General features: G+C 45.2%; 1 protein-coding gene across 2 annotated transcripts in view; it reads right to left on the reverse strand.

Moving 5' to 3' along the window:
• ENTREP2 (endosomal transmembrane epsin interactor 2) overlaps window positions 1-25,377 on the reverse strand; it is a 1,465,465-nt gene that overhangs the window by 595,618 nt on the left and 844,470 nt on the right. For both annotated transcript variants that reach the window (XM_073586920.1, XM_073586919.1), the window contains exon 3: window positions 4,896-5,006. In XM_073586920.1, coding sequence (XP_073443021.1) covers window positions 4,896-5,006 — 111 coding nt within the window. The remainder of the gene's footprint in view (window positions 1-4,895; window positions 5,007-25,377) is intronic.

Genomic DNA, 25,377 nt, shown 5'->3' on the forward strand with positions numbered 1-25,377 from the left:
ACCCGTGCGCATGCGCACTGCGCACCTATACTTAACATGACGTGCGCATGGTCTTGCGCATACTTGCGTTTTCGTGCGCATGCGTTTTTTTGTCTTTTGCGCCAGGCGCGCCAGACGCAACATGTTGCATTTTTGGTTCCGCCCTGTCTCGTCAAAAAAACGCATGCGCACGCTTGCGCACGGAATGCGCAAAAACACCACATTGGAGCCTATGGGAACGCATGCGTGCGCATGGTCTTGCGCACGCTTGCGTTTTTTTGCGCATGCGTTTTTGAGTTAAACAAGTCTAGAATGTTCTCTAGACAATGGAAAAAACGTCACACTTAAAAACGCATGCGCATAAAAAACGCCAACGCATGCAAAAAACGCATGTAAAACGCAAACAACGCTGCGTTTTTTTTACACATCAGCGTGCGCATGACGTTAAAAAAACGCGCGTTTGTTTTGCGTTTTTCTTTGCATTTTTTATGCGCCCGATGCGCTGCGCAAAAAAACGCTAATGTGAAACTAGCCTTAGGAAAGTAAAACAAACCCCAAACTATTCTTTAAAGGGAGCTGAAACTCCTAAACCCTTCATCCAATTTTAATGTGGATATCCTCAAATGAAAGCTGAAAGTCTGAACTTCAACTGCATTTGAATTGTTTTGTTTAAAATTCATTGTGGTAATGTCTAGAACCAAAATTATAAAAATGTTTCTCTGTCCAAATATATATGGACCTAACTGTATATAGATTGAAAAAAGTCCTAGGTCCATCAAGTTCAACCTTTCTCCATCATTAATACATTTTGTCACTAAATTAACTATAACCCGCAATGTTATGTATATCAAGGAAATCGTCCAGCCCTTTTTTAAAAGCTGTTATAGTGTCTGTCATTACTACCTCTTGTGGTCGAGCATTCCACAGTCTGACTGTTCTAGCAGTAAAGAACCGTTTCCTATTTAGCTGCTGGAATCGACTTTCTTCTACCCCTAATGAGTGCCCCCGGTCCTTAGTATGGTCCTTGGAAGGAATAAGTCATGTGCCAGTCCTCTGTACTGACCACACATATATTTATACAAGTAAATGAGATCTCCTCTGAGGCTTTTTCTAACCTAAATAAGCCCATATGAGAGGCCTTCCATCCCTTCTACATCTAGTTGCCCACCTTTGAACTGACTCTAACTTGTAAATATCCTTTTTAAAATGTGAACATTTATAAAGGAGTAACAATACGTTGGGATCACAGGATTTTATCTCTTTTTATACACCCTGAAATCTTGTTTGCTTTTGCAGCTGCTGCCTGACATTGAGCATTGCTGCTCAGCTAACTTGTAACCAGAATACCCAAGTCCTTCTCCTACTCTGTAGTCCTGAGTATACTCCTAATTAATGTATATGCAGCAACAGGATTACTCCATCCTAGATGCGTTACTTTACATTTATCTACATTAAATCTCATTTGCCAAGTGTTTCCCCATTCAGACATCTTAACCAGATCATTTTGCAATATTGTACTCTGAAGGTCAGATTTTAGTATCCTACATAGTTTGGTGTTGTCAGCAAAGACTGACTCTTTGCTTTCAATCCTATCCAGAGTCCTGTCTTCATGAATGCTAAGCTTATATATATATATATAAACGCCTTATCGTGTCTGTCTGTAACAGAAATCGCGGGCTGCTGACTGGTCGCGGCCGCCAGGCCCCCGTCAGGTCGCAACCAATCAGCGACAGGCGCAGCTGTTTGTAACGGTAAGCTGCGCCTGCCGCTGATTGTTCACGGCCGCCAGGCCGCGACCAATCAGCAGCAGGCTCAGACCTTAATCTGTAAAAAAGGGAATTAAAATAAAAAAGTTATTCTCACCTTCCGACGGCCTCCAGTCTTCTTTCCACGTGCAAGGCCTCGCGCTCCCAGTAATGCTTTGCGGCTCAGACCGCTGATGACATCACTCTCGCGAGAGCGAGAAAGGAGACCAACGTCACTCTCGCAAGAGCGAGAAAGAAGACCGACGTCATCAGCGGTCTAAGCCGCAAAGCATTACTGGGAACGTGAGGCCGGGCACGTGGAAAGAAGACAGGAGGCCGTCGGAAGGTGAGAATAACTTTTTTATTTTTTAAAATTATTTTTGTACAGGGCCGCGGCAGTGATTGGTCGCGGCTACAGGGCCGCGACGCTGATTGGTCACGGCTACACGGAAAGGGGGGTGAGGGGACCATGCATACCAGGAAAGGGGGGTGAGGGAACCATGCATACCAGGATTGGGGGGTGAGGGGAGCATGCATACCAGGATTGGGGGGTGAGGGGACCATGCATACCGCAAAAGGGGGGTGAGGGGACCATGCATACCAAGAAAGGGGGGTGAGGGGACCATGCATACCAGGAAAGGGGGTGAGGGGACCATGCATATCAGGATTGGGGGTGAGGGGACCATGCATACCAGGAAAGGGGGGTGAGGGGACCATGCATAACAGGATTGGGGGTGAGGGGACCATGCATAACAGGATTGGGGGGTGAGAGGACCATGCATACCAGGACTGGGGAGTGAGGGGACCATGCATACCAAGAAAGGGGGGTGAGGGGACCATGCATACCATGATAGGGGGGTGAGGGGACCATGCATACCACGAAAGGGGGTTGAGGGGACTATGCATACCAAAAAAGGGGGGTGAGGGGACCATGCATACCAGGACTGGGGGGTGAGGGGACCATGCATACCCCAAAAGGGGGGTAAGAAGACCATGCATACCAGGATTGGGGGGTCAGGGGACCATGCATATCAGGAAAGGGGGGTAAGACCACCATGCATACCAGGAAAGAGAGGTGAGAGGACCATGCATACCAGGATTGGGGGGTGAGAGGACCATGCATACCAGGATTGGGGGGTGAGAGGACCATGCATTCCAGGATTGGGGGGTTAGGGGACCATGCATACCAGGATAGGGGGTTTAGGGGAAGCATGCATATCAGGATTGGGGTGAGAGAACCATATATATCAGGATTAGGGGTGAGAGAACCATACATATCAGGATTGGGGGGTGCATTATTGTATTATTATTAAATCTTCAAAAATAAACTGCATATATATTCTAGAATACCCGATGTGTTAGAATCAGGCCACCATCTAGTGTAAGATAAATATGTAGCTAATTTAAGTTGCATATATTCACATCATGGCTTTAACTGTGTATTTCAAATTTCCTAATTAAAGTGTCAATATTTGTCAAAGAAGACATACACATGGGGGTGATTTCTAAAACTGTCTAAAAGAATAACTGTTTCAGTTGCTCATATCAATCATCTCAGCTTTAATTTTTCAAGCACACTACAAGAAATGAAAGCTGAACTGTGATTGGTTACTATGGGCAACAAATACCATTTTTCTCTTAGACAGGGTCCCCTAACTCTCCCATTGTGTTTTACACAGTGTGTTTTTATTTATATGCTACAAATCTGCAACAAGTTTTATTTTTAGTGAATAACAGTAGAACACATTGGCGCTCACAGGTATGCAGTTGTATTACAGCAGCTGGTACCGAGACAGATTCTGTGCCAATCCAGTCACCAAAGCATGGAAAGCAAAATATATCAGTCAGAAAATACCACGCTGTGGGGTGTGTGATCACTATGTAAATGAACCACAAGCTTGGGGTGTGCATAAAAGTAATTCCAGACCAAAGTTGTAATGAAAACACACTTGGGTTTGTGCCTTTATGTGCGTACAGGTGGTATATCAATGCGTCCCCTATCGACCTTGCTACCACACGGCTGTGCTTCCGGCCGGAGCGCACCACCGGTGTCTCGAGTCTCTCACCAAACGGGACGCATTGCTGTGGGAGGACTCTCCATAGGATTTCTACTCCCCGCACGGAGCTCTCAGCCTTTTTGGACATACCAATTAGATTCCCCAACCATCGCTATCCCAGTAAGTGATTCAGCTTTGTCCATAAGTCATCAATTGATTACAGGTCAAATCCACAATTCAGGACATAGCAAAGTAATGTATTGTACTGCATGCCCTCTCATGAACTGGGAATTGCATTGATACACCACCTGTATTCACATAAAGGCACAAACCCTAGTGTGTTTTCATTACAATTTCAGTCTGGTATTAATTTTATGCACATCCCAAGCTTTGAGTTCATTTACATAGTGATCATTCACATATAGATCACACACCCCACAGCGCGGAATCTTGCTTACTGATAAGTATTATTCTTACCCATCTGGTTGTTGCTCATTTCCTCCAGTACAAAGTAATAGACAAACACATTAAGGTACTGTCACACTTAGCGATGTACCAGCGATCCCGACCAGCGATATGACGCGGTCAGGATCACTGGTACATCGCTAAGTGGTCGCTAGTGAGCTGCCACATAGGCAGATCTCACAAGCGACATCGCTGGGGACGGGGGTCGCTACTTACCTGTCACACCAGGCGATCCTGCGTCCTCCCGCCCGGCTCCACGCGTCGCTCGTCCTCACAGCAGGAAGCGCCACAGGAAGCAGACGACGAGAAACAGTCCTGAACGTTCTCGCGCGATCAGCGATAACCAGCGGGGGAGCCGGTCGTAGGTAAGTATCAGACACACAGATATCGCTAGCAATATCGCTATAACGTCACTAGTTACAGCGATATTGCTAGCGATATCTCTTAGTGTGACATGCCCTTTAGACTTCAGTAGTAGGAGATTGGCTGATCACTTCTTTATACCCAAAGAAAAGTGCCAGGTCTTGTACATCATTTTTGAAGGACCTTTCAGTCTTAAAATAAGAGTATTTTTTTCCTACGGTAGTGGTAAAGCTGACATTTTTTTATCACTGCAGTATGGTCTAGAAATACAAACATAAAATATAAGTAATATAAACTAATATTTGAGTCAATATACTGTATAGTAGGTCACAATATGGGTACTTACCAGTCGACAGCCTTCAAGAGAGCTGACTAGTTGAGCATTTTGACAAGAGAGAATGGAACCCGCCAAGTTAAGCATGACACAAACAGCCGACAGCAACATAAAAAAGGTTATCTGAAAATAAAACACAAGCAGCAAATTAGTGAAACACAATCTTGTACCTTATGGTGATGCTAAAATAAAGCTAGAAAAGCTAGAAAATAAGAACAAAAAATGGTTCAAATTATATCAGCACAGTAAGTCTTCATGAATGCATCACTGAATACAGTTCACAAGCTAAGCTGTATTTGCTATTTCCTCATTGTTTATTCTGAAACAAGTGTATCTTGAAGTTTCTGAGCACCAATTAAAAATCTGTACCTACTGTAGTGTGTTATTTTTTTAATAATTTAATTAGCTCCCATTTTCTTCTAAACAGTGTATTAGAGTGTTCTGCTTTGTACATTTCTCACATCCGAATGCTACCACAAGTGCCTACACCTGAACAATGGATTACCGGGTAGCAGATCCCCACCAATCTGATAATGATGACTTATAAAGTAGTAACTAGAGTTGAGCGAAACGGGTCGAAAAATTTCAAAAGTCGCTGACTTTTGTCAAAGTCGGGTTTCATGAAACGAAACCCGACCCTAGGATGAGGTCGGCCACGAGGTAGGCGACTTACGCGCCAAAGTCGCGTTTCAAAAATTTGTTTTGCGCTCTTTTTCAGCCAATCAGGATCCACGGACACTGTGGGCAACGTGATGACATAGGCAGGGGTCACCACCATCTTTCAGAAGGGCATGCAAATGATTGGCTTGCTTTGGTGGGCGTCACAGGGGGTATAAAAGGGCGTGCACGCCGACCGCCATCTTACTTCTGCCGATCTCAGTATAGGGAGAGGTTGCTGCTGATTCTGTAGGGAGAGCGTTAGGCAGGGAAGAAGACAAAAAAACTGCTTCTGCTGCTAGGGATTTGGCCTGCACAACACACCAGTCACTGTGTGTGCAGTGCAAGGGGAGGCTATATAGTGGTGTATCAGTGGTGTTGGTTGTTGGGCTGCCTTCTAAGGCTTCCTGACATTCCTGCATTGCTGTTTACCCACTGCTCCGCAAACTGCTTTTTTAAAAGCAATCCCAATTTTTTTTTTTGTCCTGCTGAGAAGAAAAAAAAACTGCTTCTGCTGCTAGCAATTTGGCCTGCACAACACACCAGTCACTGTGTGTGCAGTGCAAGGGGAGGCTATATTGTGGTGTATCAGTGGTGTTGGTTGTTGGGCTGCCTTTTAAGGCTTCCTGACAGGCTGGCATTGCTGTTTACCCACTGCTCCGCAAACTGCTTTTTTAAAAGCAATCCAATCTCCCTTATCCTCTAGTCACTTTTGTCACAGCTGTGCCATCGAGCCTGTGACATAGCGCTCAGATATCAGTGGGCCTCACACAATCCAAAAGTGTCCAGTGTCCAAAAGTGTGTGCAGAGATTCAAAATCTCCCTTATCCTCTAAACTCTTTGGTCACAGCTGTGCCATCGAGCCTGTCACATAGCGCTCAGATATCAGTGGGCCTCACACAATCCCAAAGTGTCCAGTGTCCAAAAGTGTGTGCAGAGATTCAAAATCTCCCTTATCCTCTAGTCACTTTGGTCACAGCTGTGCCATCGAGCCTGTCACATAGCGCTCAGATATTCATTGGGCCTCACACAATCCAAATGTGTCCAGTGTCCAAAAGTGTGTGCAGAGATTCAAAATCTCCCTTATCCTCTAGTCACTTTGGTCACAGCTGTGCCATCGAGCCTGTCACATAGCGCTCAGATATTCATTGGGCCTCACACAATCCAAAAGTGTCCAGTGTCTAAAAGTGTGTGCAGAGATTCAAAATCTCCCTTATCCTCTAGTCACTTTGGTCACAGCTGTGCCATCGAGCCTGTGACATAGCGCTCAGATATCAGTGGGCCTCACACAATCCAAAAGTGTCCAGTGTCCAAAAGTGTGTGCAGAGATTCAAAATCTCCCTTATCCTCTAGTCACTTTGGTCACAGCTGTGCCATCGAGCCTGTCACATAGCGCTCAGATATTCATTGGGCCTCACACAATCCAAAAGTGTCCAGTGTCCAAAAGTGTGTGCAGAGATTCAAAATCTCCCTTATCCTCTAGTCACTTTGCTCACAGCTGTGCCATCGAGCCTGTCACATAGCGCTCAGATATTCATTGGGCCTCACACAATCCAAAAGTGTCCAGTGTCCAAAAGTGTGTGCAGAGATTCAAAATCTCCCTTATCCTCTAGTCACTTTGGTCACAGCTGTGCCATCGAGCCTGTGACATAGCACTCAGATATCAGTGGGCCTCACACAATGCAAAAGTGTCCAGTGTCCAAAAGTGTGTGCAGAGATTCAAAATCTCCCTTATCCTCTAGTCACTTTGGTCACAGCTGTGCAATCGAGCCTGTCACATAGCGCTCAGATATTCATTGGGCCTCACACAATCCAAAAGTGTCCAGTGTCTAAAAGTGTGTGCAGAGATTCAAAATCTCCCTTATCCTCTAGTCACTTTGGTCACAGCTGTGCCATTGAGCCTGTGACATAGCGCTCAGATATTCATTGGGCCTCACACAATCCAAAAGTGTCCAGTGTCCAAAAGTGTGTACAGAGATTCAAAATCTCCCTTATCCTCTAGTCACTTTGGTCACAGCTGTGCCAATGAGCCTGTCACATAGCGCTCAGATATTCATTGGGCCTCACACAATCCAAAAGTGTCCAGTGTCCAAAAGTGTGTGCAGAGATTCAAAATCTCCCTTATCCTCTAGTCACTTTGGTCACAGCTGTGCCATCGAGCCTGTCACATAGCGCTCAGATATTCATTGGGCCTCACACAATCCAAAAGTGTCCAGTGTCCAAAAGTGTGTGCAGAGATTCAAAATCTCCCTTATCCTCTAGTCACTTTGGTCACAGCTGTGCCATCGAGCCTGTGACATAGCGCTCAGATATCAGTGGGCCTCACACAATCCAAAAGTGTCCAGTGTCCAAAAGTGTGTGCAGAGATTCAAAATCTCCCTTATCCTCTAGTCACTTTGGTCACAGCTGTGCCATCGAGCCTGTCACATAGCGCTCAGATATTCATTGGGCCTCACACAATCCAAAAGTGTCCAGTGTCCAAAAGTGTGTGCAGAGATTCAAAATCTCCCTTATCCTCTAGTCACTTTGGTCACAGCTGTGCCATCGAGCCTGTCACATAGCGCTCAGATATCAGTGGGCCTCACACAATCCCAAAGTGTCCAGTGTCCAAAAGTGTGTGCAGAGATTCAAAATCTCCCTTATCCTCTAGTCACTTTGGTCACAGCTGTGCCATCGAGCCTGTCACATAGCGCTCAGATATTCATTGGGTCTCACACAATCCAAAAGTGTCCAGTGTCCAAAAGTGTGTGCAGAGATTCAAAATCTCCCTTATCCTCTAGTCACTTTGGTCACAGCTGTGCCATCGAGCCTGTGACATAGCGCTCAGATATCAGTGGGCCTCACACAATCCAAAAGTGTCCAGTGTCCAAAAGTGTGTGCAGAGATTCAAAATCTCCCTTATCCTCTAGTCACTTTGGTCACAGCTGTGCCATCGAGCCTGTCACATAGCGCTCAGATATTCATTGGGCCTCACACAATCCAAAAGTGTCCAGTGTCCAAAAGTGTGTGCAGAGATTCAAAATCTCCCTTATCCTCTAGTCACTTTGGTCACAGCTGTGCCATCGAGCCTGTCACATAGCGCTCAGATATCAGTGGGCCTCACACAATCCCAAAGTGTCCAGTGTCCAAAAGTGTGTGCAGAGATTCAAAATCTCCCTTATCCTCTAGTCACTTTGGTCACAGCTGTGCCATCGAGCCTGTCACATAGCGCTCAGATATTCATTGGGCCTCACACAATCCAAAAGTGTCCAGTGTCCAAAAGTGTGTGCAGAGATTCAAAATCTCCCTTATCCTCTAGTCACTTTGGTCACAGCTGTGCCATCGAGCCTGTCACATAGCGCTCAGATATTCATTGGGCCTCACACAATCCAAAAGTGTCCAGTGTCCAAAAGTGTGTGCAGAGATTCAAAATCTCCCTTATCCTCTAGTCACTTTGGTCACAGCTGTGCCGTCGAGCCTGTCACATAGCGCTCAGATATTCATTGGGACTCACACAATCCAAAAGTGTCCAGTGTCTAAAAGTGTGTGCAGAGATTCAAAATCTCCCTTATCCTCTAGTCACTTTGGTCACAGCTGTGCCATCGAGCCTGTGACATAGCGCTCAGATATCAGTGGGTCTCACACAATCCAAAAGTGTCCAGTGTCCAAAAGTGTGTGCAGAGATTCAAAATCTCCCTTATCCTCTAGTCACTTTGGTCACAGCTGTGCCATCGAGCCTGTCACATAGCGCTCAGATATCAGTGGGCCTCACACAATCCAAAAGTGTCCAGTGTCCACAAGTGTCTGCAGAAATTCAAAATCTCCCCTGTCCTATAGACACCTTGTACCTTGTTTTACATTACTATATAGTTTGTTGGATTTTGTCTACATTTCTACCAAAAATGAGGAAGGCTGGTGGAAGAGGCCATGGAATTGGGCGGGGGTTGGCAGCTGGTAATGATGGTGTTGGTGGTGGATCTGATGGTAGTGGCAAGAGCAAAATAGGACCGAATGCAGGAGGTGTTGAGCCTGCGTCATCGTCTGGCTACATAAGGCCTCGAACGCTTAGTTTTCTAGGAGTTTTTCAAACCGCTTTTAAAGCCAGAGCATCAGGAAAAAGTTTTGTCTTACATTGCTGACTCAGCCTCCAGCTGTATCGCCTCCTCTTCTTCAGTTGTAAAAAGTAAAAGCACTGAGTCGTCATTGGAGGCTCATGTTCATGAACCACACCTTTCCTTGTGTCCTTCACCCCAACGAAGATTGAAGGATGACGCAGGCCATACTACTGATTACTCCATGGAGCTGTTTTCACATACCATGCCTGGATTATCAAGTCAAATGGTGAATTACCCAGGCCAAGATGAATCTGACATGGAGTGCACTGATGCACAGCCGCTGATGGATGATTCTGCTGGTACATTCACTCAGAGCACTACATTGTCTTCGCAGTGTACAGAGCCAGATTCTGACCCTGATGAGACTCAGGTGCCCCATCCCGCACACTATACCACCATACACGGTGACACAGAGGAAGGTGCACATGACATAGAAGAGGAGGTGATGGATGACCCAGTTGTTGACCCAGATTGGCATCCATTGGGGGAAGAGGGTGCTGCTTCCAATAGCTCAGATGAGGAGCATCCACAGCAGACATCGACATCGCAACAGCTGTTATCTTGCTGGCCCGTAGCGCTCCAAAGACAGGTTCCAAACATCAAAAGAGTTGCTGGACAGCTTGTCCAGAGGGTCAAAAGATCACAGCGTGCTAGGCCGCAAAATGTCTGCCAAAGTAGGAAGAGTGCAGTGTGGCACTTTTTTGAACAAAATCCTCATGATCAGGCCAAGGTTATCTGTAAGAAGTGCGCAAAGACCTTTAGCCGAGGGAAAAATCTGAAAAATTTGAATACCAGTTGCATGCTTAGACATTTAACCAGCATGCACTTGCAAGCGTGGACACAACACCAAACCTCAAGTGCCACATGTGCAACTGATCACAACGAAGGTAGTCAGCAATGCTACATTGTTTCCCCCACTGTAAGCCCACCAGTTAGCACAGCAGCAAATGTTGAGGTGTCGTTGCAAGGCCACAGCAGTCAGGGAATCCCACTGTTATATCAACGAAAGACTGATTCTAGGCCATCAGAAAGAACACCAACTCCATCACCATCATCAACCCTCTCTCAGTCCGCCCTGTCCACTGCTACTTCCACCATATGCAGCTCTCAAGTCCAGCTCACCCTCCCAGACACTATGAGTAGGTCAAGAAAGTACTCAGTCTCTCATCCGCGTACACTGGGTTTGAACGCCCACATTGCCAAACTAATCTCGTTTGAGATGATGGGCTTTCGGTTGGTGGAAAGCACAGCTTTCCGCAAACTCATGGCCTATGCAGTACCACGCTATGACCTACCCAGTCACCACTTCTTCTCTCGCAAAGCCATCCCAGCCCTCCACCATCATGTGAAAGACCGCATTGTCCATGCACTCAAGCAGTCAGTGAGCGGAAAGGTGCACCTCACAACTGATGCATGGTCCAGTCGGCATGGCCAGGGCCGTTACGTGTCCATCACTGCGCACTGCGTTAATGTGGTGGATGCAGGGTCCACAGGGGACAGCGGTGGTGGGACAGTGCTGCCTAGCCCACGGTATAGGAAACAGTTGGCTGTAGGCGTTCGACCCTCCTCCTCCTCCAGAAGCGAAAGCTCGTCCACAGAGCACAGTCGTACGAGCACTCCATCTGCAGCTGCCACTGTTGCACACGATGTGTCCCCCTATCGAGCAGCTAGTGGAAAGCGTCAGCAGGCTGTGTTGCAGATGATGTGTTTGGGCAACAGACACACCGCCGAGGTGCTGGCCGAGTACTTTCAGCGACAAACTGAGTCATGGCTGGGCAGTGTACATCTTGAGCCAGGCAAGGTAGTTAGTGATAACGGGCGTAATTTTGTGGCAGCCATAGCCCTTTCAAAACTCAGCCACATACCTTGCTTGGCTCACACCTTGAACCTGGTGGTGCAGTGCTTCCTCAAAAATTATCCGGAGTTAACAGCCCTGCTCCAGAAGGTGCGAAGACTGTGCGCGCACATCCGCCGGTCGCCTGTACACTCCGTTCGTATGCAGAAGCTGCAGCGATTGCTCCACCTTCCCAACCACCGCCTCATTATCGACATTGCAACAAGGTGGAACTCCACCCTGCACATGATGGAGCGGCTGTGCGAGCAGAGGCAGGCCATAATGCATTTGTGGGAGGATACACGGCCAGGCACTTTGAGAGCAGACATGGAGTTGACAGGTGTGCAGTGGTCGAAGCTGAAAGACCTCTGTAAAGTCCTTCAGTGTTTTGAGGAATGCACACGGCTGGTAAGCGCAGACGACGCCATCCTAAGCATGAGCATGCCACTTATGCGTCTGCTCATGCAAACTTTGACGCACCTTAAGGAGCAGGCGTCTGCAGCCAATGTTGATGAGGAGGAAGAGGAGGAGGGAATCCTTGATGACATTCAGCCATTGTCTGCTCAGGGACCTCTCCTGGACGAGGTGGAGGAAGAAGAGGAGGAGGAGGATGATGATGGGGATGATTACTTAGGGGAGGAGGATGCATCTCGTGGGGCAAGTGAAAATGTTGGCGTGGCAAGGTCTGGTACAGGGTTTGTGCGTGACTGGAGGGATGTGGATTTGCCAGAAAGTGCTTCTCCACCCAGCACTCGCAGTGCATCATTGACACCGGGAACATTGGCCCACATGTCAGATTATGCCTTGCAGATCCTAAAAAGGGACCCCCGCATTGCCAAAATGATGAACGATGACGACTACTGGTTGGCCAGCCTCCTGGATCCACGCTATAAAGGCAAATTACAAAACATCATGCCACAGGAGAACCTTGACCTAATATTGGCTAATAAACAAGCAACTCTGGTAAATCGGTTGCTTGAGGCATTCCCAGCACACAGCAGCGGTGATGGTTCTCACACGAGCCGTACGGGCCGGGGGCAGCTTGGCAGAGGTGTTCGTGGTGCACACAGCAGAAGTGGCGTTGGAGACAGGGGTTTCATGACAATGTTGTGGACTGATTTTTCAAATACTGCTCACACAACTGGTAATACTGCATCGATGGAAAGTGACAGGAGACAGCAGTTGTCAACTATGGTTACAAACTACTTTTCCTCCCATATCGATGTCCTCCCACACAGGTCATTCCCCTTTGACTATTGGGCCGCTAAACTGGACACCTGGCCTGAATTGGCCCAACATGCCTTACAGGAGCTCGCTTGCCCAGCTGCAAGTGTGCTATCGGAAAGAGTCTTCAGTGCAGCTGGATCAATCATGACAGAAAAAAGGACCCGTCTGTCAACCCAAAATGTGGATGATCTAACCTTCATTAAAATGAACCATGCATGGGTTTCCAAGGATTTTGTCCCACCTTCCCCTGATGACACATAGGGTGACAGAAAAATGGCTTGCTTTGGTCCACCTCTTCCGGGGACTTCATCTATTTCGCCTTTTGCATCAGCTGAATGTCCAACATCAACATATGCCACTTTCTAAAACTCCCTAACTGTGCTGCCTCCCCCCCCATGGCCGGGGTCACCACCTAGCGCACGACACCGTGCGAGTGCCGTTGCCCTGGACAGGTGGGTAGGCCGACTCTTGGGCGCGGGCACTGGCACAGGGTCCCTCACAGTGCAATCAAGTGTCTCTGACGGTGGTGGTGCACACCCACCGTCAGACACACCGCTGTACTATGAGGGGCCCAGTGCCAGTACCGACGCCCACAAGTGGGCCCCCCTTGCTTGGGCAGGGCCCCAGCATTTGCAATCTTTACCTCTCCCTGCTCCTCCGCTGTGTAATCTGGGCCGTCAAATCCATACTGTGCCTGACACAGTCTGAGCCTGCCTCCTGATGTATAGACATATATTTTGAATGTGTACGCTGTCCATACATGTTATCCGGGGAAACGGTACCCTTTCTAACCTTTGTGCAATCACGTGCAATCCATACTGGGCCTAACACCGTCTGAGCCTACCTCCTGAGACATATATTTTGAATGTGTACGCTATCCATACATGTTATCCGGGGAAACGGTACCCTTTCTAACCTTTGTGCAATCACGTGCAATCCATACTGGGCCTAACACCGTCTGAGCCTGCCTCCTGAGACATATATTTTGAATGTGTATGCTATCCATACATGTTATCCGGGGAAACGGTACCCTTTCTAACCTTTGTGCAATCACGTGCAATCCATACTGGGCCTAACACCGTCTGAGCCTGCCTCCTGATGTATAGACATATATTTTGAATGTGTACGCTATCCATACATGTTATCTGGGGATACGGTACCCTTTCTCACCTTTGTGCAATCACGTGTAATCCATACTGGGCGTGAGAACGGCTGGCGAGCTGTTAAGCAAGCTACAGCACCTGTGGTTTGCACACGTAAGTTTTTCATTTTTTCAGGAATGACGGTTAGGCCTAATTCCGGAACTGCGGTTGACCTGCACTTACTGGGAAATCATTGTTCGTGGGTAATAATTGTAATCAGTGATCCCCATCACTAACGTTGTTCAGCGGGTTATCTGCACCTGTAAGCGACAAACGCTGGCCTTTTCAGTGTAGCGCACATGCAGCCACGGACATGTAAGGGCATGACACACCAGTTATTGGCCAATCTCATGTGCCAGAGCCTCACGTGTCCCTCTAGTAAGCCGGATTCGCACCGCGGGGCATGACGGAGTCTCGTTCGTTAACGGAATTAAGCTTGCAATGTGTGCATCTGTTCTGTAGCTGGCATGGTTGAGGTTTCCCAGGTGGAGTCGAATTTAACCATAGGCTCCACTCCTGGTGGTGCCCTTCTGGACATTCCTTTAAGGTTCAGCTTTGCAACCATACTGCCCACGTAAAACAAACACTTTGCCTTCATGAACGCTGTTTGGAGGGTCATGACTCGTGGGAATAACGCCGCCCAATCAGTTAACCTGCTAGAGAGATCCTTCGTTGCTCCCAAGCATGACATCACACTCCCTAGGAAGAAGGTAATGCCACTGTGGCGACCGTACTCCTGGGGGCGACACAAGTGCACTGATGCCCAGCCACTGCTCGATGAATCTGCTGGTACATTGACCCAGACCACTACATTCCCTTCGCACGCTACACGACCTGAATCTGACCCTGATGAAACTCAGGTTACCCTTCCCATATACAGTTCCATCTTACACGGTGACAAAGAGGAAGCTGCAGATGAAAGTGCAGGTTCGGCCCACCCGCCATCAGACACACCACCGTACTATCAGGGGCCCTGTGCCAGTGCCGTCGCCAACGAGTGGGCCCCCCCTGCTTGCCCAGGATCACAGCACTTGCAAAGTTGAAATACTGTGCAGTGAGATGGAAGATGGGGACGACGAGGAGTCCAGACAAGTACAGGGATTCCCTAGCGAGGAGACTTATTTGATTGTTTTCAATGTTGGGACAGCAATTTTTGGGGAGCACTATACTCTGGAGAATGATAGATGGGGCCCACCATACACTGGAACATTCCAAAGGTGGACATCAGACACTGGAGCAGCATTTACAGGGCCCATTATACACTAGAGCATTAGAAATGGGGCCCATTATGTTTGGAGCATTATTTGGGCCCATAAGACAGTGGAGCTTCATCCATGGGGACCAACATATACTGTAGCATTATGTGGAGCTCATCATATACTGTTTCAAACATTATATGGGACCAATGATTCCGTATGGAGAAATAGATGGGCCTCGTCATGAGATGTAAAAAGTGAGGTATTTTTCATTGTACTATACCGCTATTTCTCTGCCGTATCGGAGCATGATGAGTTGTGGTATGTGTTAAAGGGGCGCTCTTTCGCCCAGGGCACATGAAAACCTGCAGCCAGCCCTCCCCCCCACAACTTTAGCCAAATAACCCCCATTTTTCAGTGCGTAACTTGTATTATGAAGTTAATTAAGGTTGACAAGCTTAAGTAAGAAGAATTGATGCTTTTGGCATTCAAATGGGCACTGTAGGTGTGTTTCCTGTCCTCCTCTCACTGCCGACTTTTATTCCCCATTGACTTACATTGGGTTTCGTGTTTCGGGACGACCCCGACTTTTCCCTATAATCGGACGATCTTGCTCGACCCGACTTTTGGAAAAGTCGGGTTTCACGAAACGAAACGCGACCCTAAAAAAACAAAAGTCGCTCAACTCTAGTAGTAACAATATAAGAAGAATATTTTTTATTTTTATAGTCCCAACATATTTCGTAACACTTTACAATTTTAGAGGGGACTTGAACAGACAATAAAGACATTACAGAATAAGCGTAAGTCAGATACCAAGAGGAGTGAGGATCTTGATCACAAGTTTACAATGAGAAAAATAGGGGAGACACAAAGGTAATTGGTAAAAAGTGATTGTATTGTATAACACAGCCTTAATAAATCAGTCTAAGCAAGAAATAACTTATCCACTTCATACACAACTGTTAGGTCCATGTGGGATTTGTGTCCCCCAATTATCCCTTGGACACAGCTTAGGTAAGTTAGAATTCCAATGTATCAAGAAATGATGTCTATTATTAACATGTAAGCATTGAAATGCTTTACTGATATTATAACGTTGTTAGAAAAGTAGATAAGGACAGAACATCTGATTTACTACATTTTCACTGCTAAGAGCCTTGGCTTGCCCCTGTAGTAAATTGTAGACTGCACGTGTCTGAGAACAGAAAAAGATCCACAAGCATCTCAGTAATGGACTCAATGCTAAACAGTTATCCGGTATCAGGCTACAGATGTGACCTGTGCTCTGGCTGATACTGAATCACAGCATTTCAGCTATAAAAAGTATTAATGAGTCATGCATCTGCTTTTAGTTGATGTAATAAGAGTATTCCGGAACATGTGATGGAACGGTGGCCATTTCATGTGGTACTGGCTTTCATACATAAATAGTCACTCTGCTCTAGTCTTTGTCTATAGGTTTTGTCAGAACAAAAAGATATTAGATTTTCAATATATAAAGCTCAATGTGGGTGTGTATGTATGTATGTATTTATGTATGTCTGTGATTGGCATCCGCACCGTCGCAGCTACAGGCACAAAATTTGGCACAGTCACATGTCTGGACCTCGAAAGCGTCATAGGCTCTGTTGAGAGGCAAAATTTTAACCCCGTACGTACCAAATAACCAAACAATTTTACCCCTATCTACATAATGGGGAAAAAGTGTATGCATTGGCATCTGCACCGTCGTAGCTACAGCCACAAAAGTTTGCACAGTCACACGTCTGGACCCCGAGAGCGTCATAGGCTATGTTGTGAGGCGAAATTTTAATCCCGTATGTTTCAATTCACCAAACAATTTTGCCCCTATCTACATAATGGGGAAAAAGTGAAAGGAAAAGTGTTGGAGGCAAATTGACAGCTGCCAGATGTAAACAAGGGGGACTTAAAGAATGAGAGCGATGGCGCCAAACAGTATATACCGTACAGTTGCTAAGGTGGGGCCCTGACACTGGGATACTCACCACACATGGGGATATGAACACACACACAAAATGCGCCACACACTACCACTTGCTTCAACACATATACCACCCTCAGCACACATTTCACCACACATACACCAACCTCGCCACATAAAAGTTGAAACACAAAAGTCACCACTCAAAACTCGCCACGCTGTCCCAGAGCTGTTTAAAAGATGAAACATGAGCCGTGATTGGTTGCTATCAGCAACAGTTTTCTTTGTAGACAGTTGTGGTATCTGAGGCCTATTATTCTTATCATGTCTATGGTGTTATCGTCCTTCTGTAAAGCTGGAAATAACACAATTTATTACCGTGCCAACACAGACCACCCTCTGACACAGATTGCAGGGGGAGCCCAGTATCACACAGGATAGGATTAAATACACGGCTCAGCAGGCAGTATCACACAGGATAGGATTAGATACACAGCTCAGCAGTCAGTATCACACAGGATAGGATTAGATACGCAGCCCAGCACACAGTATCACACAGAATAGTATTAGATACACGGCTCAGCAGACAGTATCACACAGAATAGGATTAGATACACGGCTCAGCAGTCAGTATCACACAGGATAGGATTAGATGCACGGTTTTTATGTGCAATATAAGAAACCTTCAACAAGAACCTGAAGACCCACCTGTTCCGATAAGCCTACAGACTGCAATGATCCTCAGTCTACTGAACCACCGCACAACCTGCTCTACCCTCTCCTACTGTATCCTCACCCATCCCTGTAGACTGTGAGCCCTCGCGGGCAGGGTCTCTTCTCCTTATGTACTCGTGAGTCCCTTGTCTTACACATATTTATTATACTTGTCTATATTTCCCCTTTTCACATGTAAAGCGCCATGGAAAAAATGGCGCTATTTAAATGCATAATAATAATAATTCTAATTTGTTATAACTAACCACAGTTGGTTACTATGCCCAGGCCACACAGGGCTCTTCCGCTAGTGTTTTATATTAGTCTGGTAAGGTCATGCTACTTTATATCATCATACCTCATGAAGGGTATTAGAAAAGCTAGGTCCTAAACGGGGTCTAGAGAGCTCATAAAAATAAGCTCTAAATATTGGTTTGTAATACACTTCATGGCATAATTCAGCCTCCAAGACTTGGAGATGGCTGACTGGTACAGTTTACCTACAAACACATATACATATAGCATAATACACCAGATACTAAAGACTGTTGCATACATTTTTATTATTTAATTTATGGAATGGCTAAAAGGGCATGATTTAAACCTTTACATTTTTTATATATTTTTTAAAACTATTTTATACCTTTTTTCTTTAATCTTTAAACCTGCCATTGCTTCAACTGCATTGTATTAAACATTTACAGTAGCAATCTCTATAAAAATCTTCATAGGAGTACTAAGATGGTAGACATATGGGCCTTCCATAGCCCCTTGCTGTCATGAAGCCCCCCTTTGAGCACCTGTGATCAAGTCTTAGTAATTAAAGAGAACTTGTCATCAGTTTTTGAGTCTTTCCTGCTAAATGAAGATGCCAATCGGGCCATCCTCACTTAAATACAGAGTGAGAGCAATTAAAATGGCATTTTTGGCATTATACAGTGGGATTCAGGAGATGATAGACACATTTGTGGAATGCAACACAGGAGCAGCTAAAGGTGATGGCATGTGAAGACATTGAAAGTGCATTACTGCCATAAGCAAATAGGGAAAAAAAAGAAAAAAATGCTATATAATGTATTCTAGAGTGATCATTCTTAGTAATTCATGGAGAAATAGTTTTTTTGGTTGTCACCTGTTCATACTAGCTTAGATGTGCTGGTCCTTTTTCTTTATTGGCATTTGTTCAGAGACTCCAAAACTGGCGACGGGTTCACTTTAATAATTCCATCTGCTTAGATGTTACAGTCACTATAGACCTCTAAGGCAGTGGTTTTCAACCAGTGTTCCGCGGCACACTAGTGTGCCGCGACACATGGTCGGGTGTGCCGCGTGTCCGCATGGCTAATTTACATGCGATGCAAATCAGCCATGTGGAGGCAAGCAAGGCGGCGGGTCGGAGAGGCAGCAGTCCCGTGTTCCTGTGTCGCTTCCTCCCTGACACAGCAGTCAGCGGCGCGGCAGGATGACATCATCATTCAGCCCCGCGGCTGCTGTGCCAGTGAGAGGAAGCTGCAGGTGAGGGGTGTGTGTGTGTGTGTGTGTGTGTGTCTAGGTGAGAGGTGTGTGTTTGTGTGTGTGTGTAGGTGAGTTGATGGATGTGATGAGAAGCAATGATGGGAGTCATGGAGAAGGCGGTGATGGGGAGAGGGCAATGGAGAAGGTGGTGATGGGGGTGATAAGAAGGCGGTGGTGGGGAGAGGGCAATGATGGGGTTGTCGAAAGGGCAATAATGGGGTGGTGGGGAGAAGGAAATGATGGAGGTAGTGGAATGGGCAATTTCTACATGAAGGGGATTATGATGGGGCATATTACTACAAGAAGGTGATAATGATGGGGCATATTACTAAAAGAAGGGGATAATGATGGGGCATATTACTAAAAGAAAGGATAATTATGTGGCTCATATACTGCAATATAAAGGGGTACAATGAGAAATACTATGGCCATGAGGCTGGAGTACAAGCGCCAGCTCATATACTATATATATATGGTATATGCTGATAATTATGTGGCTCATATACGTGGGACTGCATGTATGACTTTACATGGGACTGTATATATATATGGGAATACATGGGACTGTATGTATGAGGTTACATGGGATTGTATATATGAGGGGGTTATCCTTTTTTATTTAACTTATTTAAAATAAATAATTTATTGAAAGGACCTCACACTGAGTGAGTAAAAATACATTTAGAATCTATATTATTAACTATATGTATAATATGTACTGTTTTAGTGTCATTTTGTGCCATTTTGGTTGGTGGTGTGCCCCGGGATTTTTTACGTTTAAAAAGTGTGCCGCGGCTCAAAAAAGGTTGAAAATCACTGCTCTAAGGGATTAAATTGCAGCTCCCTGCTTTGTATAGAGTGGGCTTGGAGGAAGAGAACCTGTAAAACTTATACTTAAAAAGTGATACAAAATCATGTTCCAACACATTTGTTATCATAAAAAATGTCCAGCCTCTTTAATTTTGCTTAATATCACATTTTAAGAATAATAATGTACAGTATTGCTGGCGTATGAAGAAATTACTTTGCACCTTGCCTTCCATGGTATGTCACACACTTTTCCCTTCTAGTTACAACCTAAGATTATGCTATTATTCTAAATATCACCGCACTCCTCTTTCATAATTATTAACAAGCGCTTCCTCCTTCTTTTACGGAATTTCTTTCATTTATGGTTTTTGCGGAGGATGCCATTAACCATGTGGCTGGCTGCCAAAACAAGGCTCTCTCCTCAATTCCATTTGTAGCTTCCAAATCATATCATTTGTGCATTGTAATAAAAGAACGTAATGTCAAAGTTCTCTGCCAATCTGAATTGAATTATAAAAGGTGCCTCATGCTAATGTATCTATTTCACTTGTGTAGCCGCCTTTGTAAGGGAAAGTTATAAATGAGCTCTAATTTTCTTCATACCACCTACAGCAGTAACCAAGAAACCACTGTATTTCATTAAGATGTGAAAGAACAGTTATGTAGGGGGTTTCATTTGAGGAACGGAGGAGTTGTTTAACCATTGTATTTAAAGAGAATGCTTCACATGGACTAGTAAATCAATGCTTTGCCTAAGAGGTTTGCTAAAAGCCCATTTTTAGGCTATTAATCCCTTAAGCCCCAAGGGTGGTTTGCACGTTAATGACCAGGCCAATTTTTACAATTCTGACCACTGTCCCTTTATGAGGTAATAACTCTGAAACGCTTCCATGGATCCTGGTGATTCTGACATTGTTTTCTCGTGACATATTGTACTTCATGTTAGTGGTAAAATTTCATTCAAATAACTTGCGTTTATTTGTGAAAAAAATGGAAATTTGGCGAAAATTTTGAAACTTTCGCAATTTTCCAACTTTGAATTTTTATGCCCTTAAATCACAGAGATATAGCACATAAAAAACTGAATAAGTAACATTTCCCACATGTTTACTTTACATCAGCACAACTTTGAAACCAAATTTTTATTGTGTTAGGAAGTTATAAGGGTTAAAAGTTGACCAGCGATTTCTCATTTTCGCAACACCATTTTATTTTTACGGACCACATCACATTTGAAGCCACTTTGAGGGGTCTATATGATAGAAAATACCCAAAAGTGACACCATTCTAAAAACTGCACCCCTTAAGGTGCTCAAAACCACGTTCAAGAAGTTTATTAACCATTTAGGTGCGTCACAGGAATTTTTTGAATATTTAAAAAAAAATGAACATTTAACTTCAGGTTAACTTAATAATTCAGGGTCAATTTTTTTTAATTTACCAAGGGTAACAGGAGAAATTGGACTGCAAAAGTTATTGTGCAATTTGTCCTGAGTACGCCGATACCTGATATGTGGGGGGAACCACTGTTTCGGCGCATGGCAGACCTCAGCAGGGAAAGAGCGCCATTTGACTTTTTCAATGCAAAATTGGCTGGAATTCAGATCGGACACCATGTCGCGTTTGGAAAGCCCCTGATGTACCAAAACAGAAGAAACCCCCCACAAATGACACCATTTTGGAAACTAGACCCCCCAAGGAACTTATCTAGATGTGTGGTGAGTACTTTGAACCCACAAGGGCTTCACAGAAGTTTATAACATAAAGCCGTACAATTAAAAAATCATATTTTTTCCACAAAAATGATCTTTTCACCCTCAGACATCTGACTGGGATGATTTAGCAAATCCTGCTTTGAGAAGGGGGTTGGACCAGATGGCCCAGGAGGTCCCTTCCAACTCTACGATTCTATGATTCTATGATTCTATGAATTCTTATTTTTCCAAGGGTAACAGGACCCTAAAAGATATTGTGCAATTTGTCCTGAGTGCGCTGATACCCCACATGTGGGGGTAAACCACTATTTGGGTGCATGGCAGAGCTCGGAAGGGAAGCAGCGCCATTTGACGTTTTTGGCTGGAATTGAGATCGGACACCATGTCGCGCTTGGAAAGCCCCATATGTACCAAAACAGTAGAAACCCCCCATAAATGACACCATTTTGGAAACTAGACCCCCCAAGGAACTTATCTAGATGTGTGGTGAGCACTTTGAACCCCCCCAGTGCTTCACAGAAGTTTATAACGCCCGTGCGTGAAAATACAAAAATCGTATTTTTTCCACAAACATGATCTTTTAGTCACCAATTTTTTCATTTTCCCAAGGGTACAAGGAGAAATTGGACCCCAAAAGTTGTTGTCCAATTTGTCCTGAGTACGCTGATACCTCATATGTGGGAGAAAACTACTGTATGGACACACGTCGGGGCTCGGAAGGGAAGTAGTGACGTTTTGGACTGCAGACTTTGATGGAATGGTCTGCGGGTGTCATGTTGCTTTTGGAGAGCCCCTGATGTACCTAAACAGTGGAAACCCCCACAAGTGACCCCATTTTGGAAACTAGACCCCCTAAGGAACTTATCTAGATGTGTGGTGAGCACTTTGAACCCCCAAGTGCTTCACAGAAGTTTATAACGACCGGGCGTGAAAATAAAAATATCGTATTTTTTCAACAAACATCATCTTTTAGTACCCATTTTTTTTATTTTCCCAAGGGTAACAGGAGAAACTGGACCCCAAAAGTTGTTTTGCAATTTGTCCTGAGTATGCTGATACCCTATATGTGGGGGTAAAACACTGTTTGGGTGCATGGCAGAGCTCGGAAGGGAAGGAGCACCATTTGACTTTTTCAACGCAGAATTGGCTGGAATTGAGATCAGACACCATGTTGCATTTGGAGAGCACCTGATGTGCCCAAACAGTGGAAATCCCCCAATTATAACTCCAACCCTAACCCCAACACACCCCTAACCCTAATCTGAGACCTAACCCTAGCCCTAACCCTAGCCCTAACCCTAACCCTAGCCCTAACCCTAACCCTTACCCTAGCCCTAACCCTAACCCTAATGGGATATTGGAAATAAATACTTTTTTTTAATTTTATTATTTTTCCCTAAGTAAGGGGGTGATAACGGGGGGTTTGATTTACTATTTATGGCGGTTTTTATGTTTGGCGGCTGTCGCACGCTAAAAGACGCTTTTTATTGTAAAAATAGTTTTTGCATCACCACATATTGAGAGCTATAATTTTTCCATATTTTGACCCACTGAGTCATATGAGGTCTTATTCTTTGTGGGACGAGTTGATGTTTTTATCGGTACCATTTTTGGGCATGTGACATTTTTTGATCGCTTTTTATTCCGATTTTTGGGCCGCAGAATGAACAAAAACCAGCGTTTCATGAATTTCTTTTGGGGGGGTGCGTTTACACCGTTCCGCGTGCGGTAAAATTGATAAAGCGTTTTTATTCTTCGGGTCGGTACGGTTACAGCGATACCTCATTTAGGTCTTTTTTTATGTTTTGTCGGTTTTTTGCAATGAAAACAATTTTATATAAAAAAGAATTATTTTTGCATCGCTTTATTCTGCGAGCTATAACTTTTTTATTTTTTTGCGGATGTTGCTGTATTGCGGCTCGTTTTTTGCGAGACAAGATGACGTTTTCAGCGGTACCATGAATATTTATATGCGTCTTTTTGATCGCGTGTTATTGCACTTTTTGTTCGGTGGTATGATAATAAATCATTATTTTTTGCTTCGTTTTTTATTTTTATTTTTTAAGGGGTTCGCTAAAGGGGTTAACTAATGGGACAGTTTTATAGGGCGGGTCGCTACGGACGCGGCGATACCAAATATGTGTACTTTTATTGTTTGTTTTTTCTTATTTTCAAAAAATAAATTTATTGTGGAATATTTTTTTTTTTTACTAATTTATTTAGCGATTTTTTTAAAATTATTTTTACACTTTTTTTTTTTTTTTACTTTATTACATAGTCCCAGGTGGGACATCACTGTCCTGTGACAGATCGCAGATCAGCAATCTGTCACAGGCAGTTCTGCAGACTTCCTCATGCCTGCGCTTTGCAGGCAGTGAGGAAGTCAGCTCCCTACAGGCCCCCGAAGGCCCCCGTCGCCATCTTGGATCCGGGGGCCTGTAGGAAAAGAGCCCCCGGCAGCAGCGCTGCACATTGCGCTGCCGTGGGGGGCTCAGGGAAGCACGGAGGGAGCCCCCTCCCTGCCGATGCTTCCCTTTAACTCCCAGTACACCGCGATCGTGTTTGATCGCGGTGTACAAGGGGTTAACGTGTCGGGGGCGGTGCGTGACCGCCCCTGACACATTGTGCCGGGTGTCAGCTGTGATAATCAGCTGACACCCGGCCGCGATCAGCAGCGCTCACCACGTGGGCGCCGCTGATCGCATTAGACGTACTATCCCGTCCTTGGGAATTAAGTCCCAGGGCACATGGATGGGATAGTACGTCTAATGGCAGAAAGGGGTTAAGGATAAGCAGGTATATACAGTATGTGCAGTTCGCAGTCTAATACATATTACTTCGATTAGGGTTTTTTCTTATCTTATTAGAACTTATCATGTTTTTGTTGGTAAAAATAATTTTTTGACTGTTTTACATAAGAAGGCTAGCGTAACACATGACTGGGGTATTACAGCAGTGTGCCGCAGTTTTGACCAAATCTCAAGACACTAAAAAAGCAAAACATGGATATATCTGTGATGTGATAATTAACAGTTTCCTACATTGTCAGCAAACAAGGGAGCGTGACTTAAGGTACTGTCACACTAAGAGATATCGCTAGCAATATCGCTATAACTTGTGACGTTATAGCGATATTGCTAGCGATATCGCTGTGTGTGATACTTACCTACGACCCGCTCCCCCGCTGGTTATCGTTGATTGCGCGAGAACGTCCAGGACTGTTTCTCGTCGTCAGATTCCTGCGGCGCTTCCTGTGGAGAGACGAGCGATGAGCATGGAGCTGGGCGGGAGGACGCAGGATCGCCTTGTGTGACAGGTAAGTAGCGACCCCCATCCCCAGTGATGTCGCTGGTGAGATCTGCCTGTGTGGCAGCTCACTAATGACCACTTAGCGATGCACCAGCGATCGTGACAGCATCATATCGCTGGTCGGGATCGCTGGTACATCGCTAAGTGTGACAGTACCTTTAGACTAATGCCTCTTTCACACATCTCTTATTTGCAGTCCAAGTTTGAACTGTAATGTCCAGACTGTCGGCAGGTCTTCTCACTTGTACTGGACAGACTTATGTCCGGACTGTCCGCAGGTCTTCTCACCCGTACTGGACAGACTTGTAGCTAAATTTGAGGCTGTTGAGTTTGAGA

The sequence above is a fragment of the Dendrobates tinctorius genome, unplaced genomic scaffold, assembly GCF_039654945.1.
Source record: "Dendrobates tinctorius isolate UK_male_01 unplaced genomic scaffold, ASM3965494v1 ptg000097l, whole genome shotgun sequence".
In the NCBI taxonomy this organism is placed as follows: domain Eukaryota; kingdom Metazoa; phylum Chordata; class Amphibia; order Anura; family Dendrobatidae; genus Dendrobates; species Dendrobates tinctorius.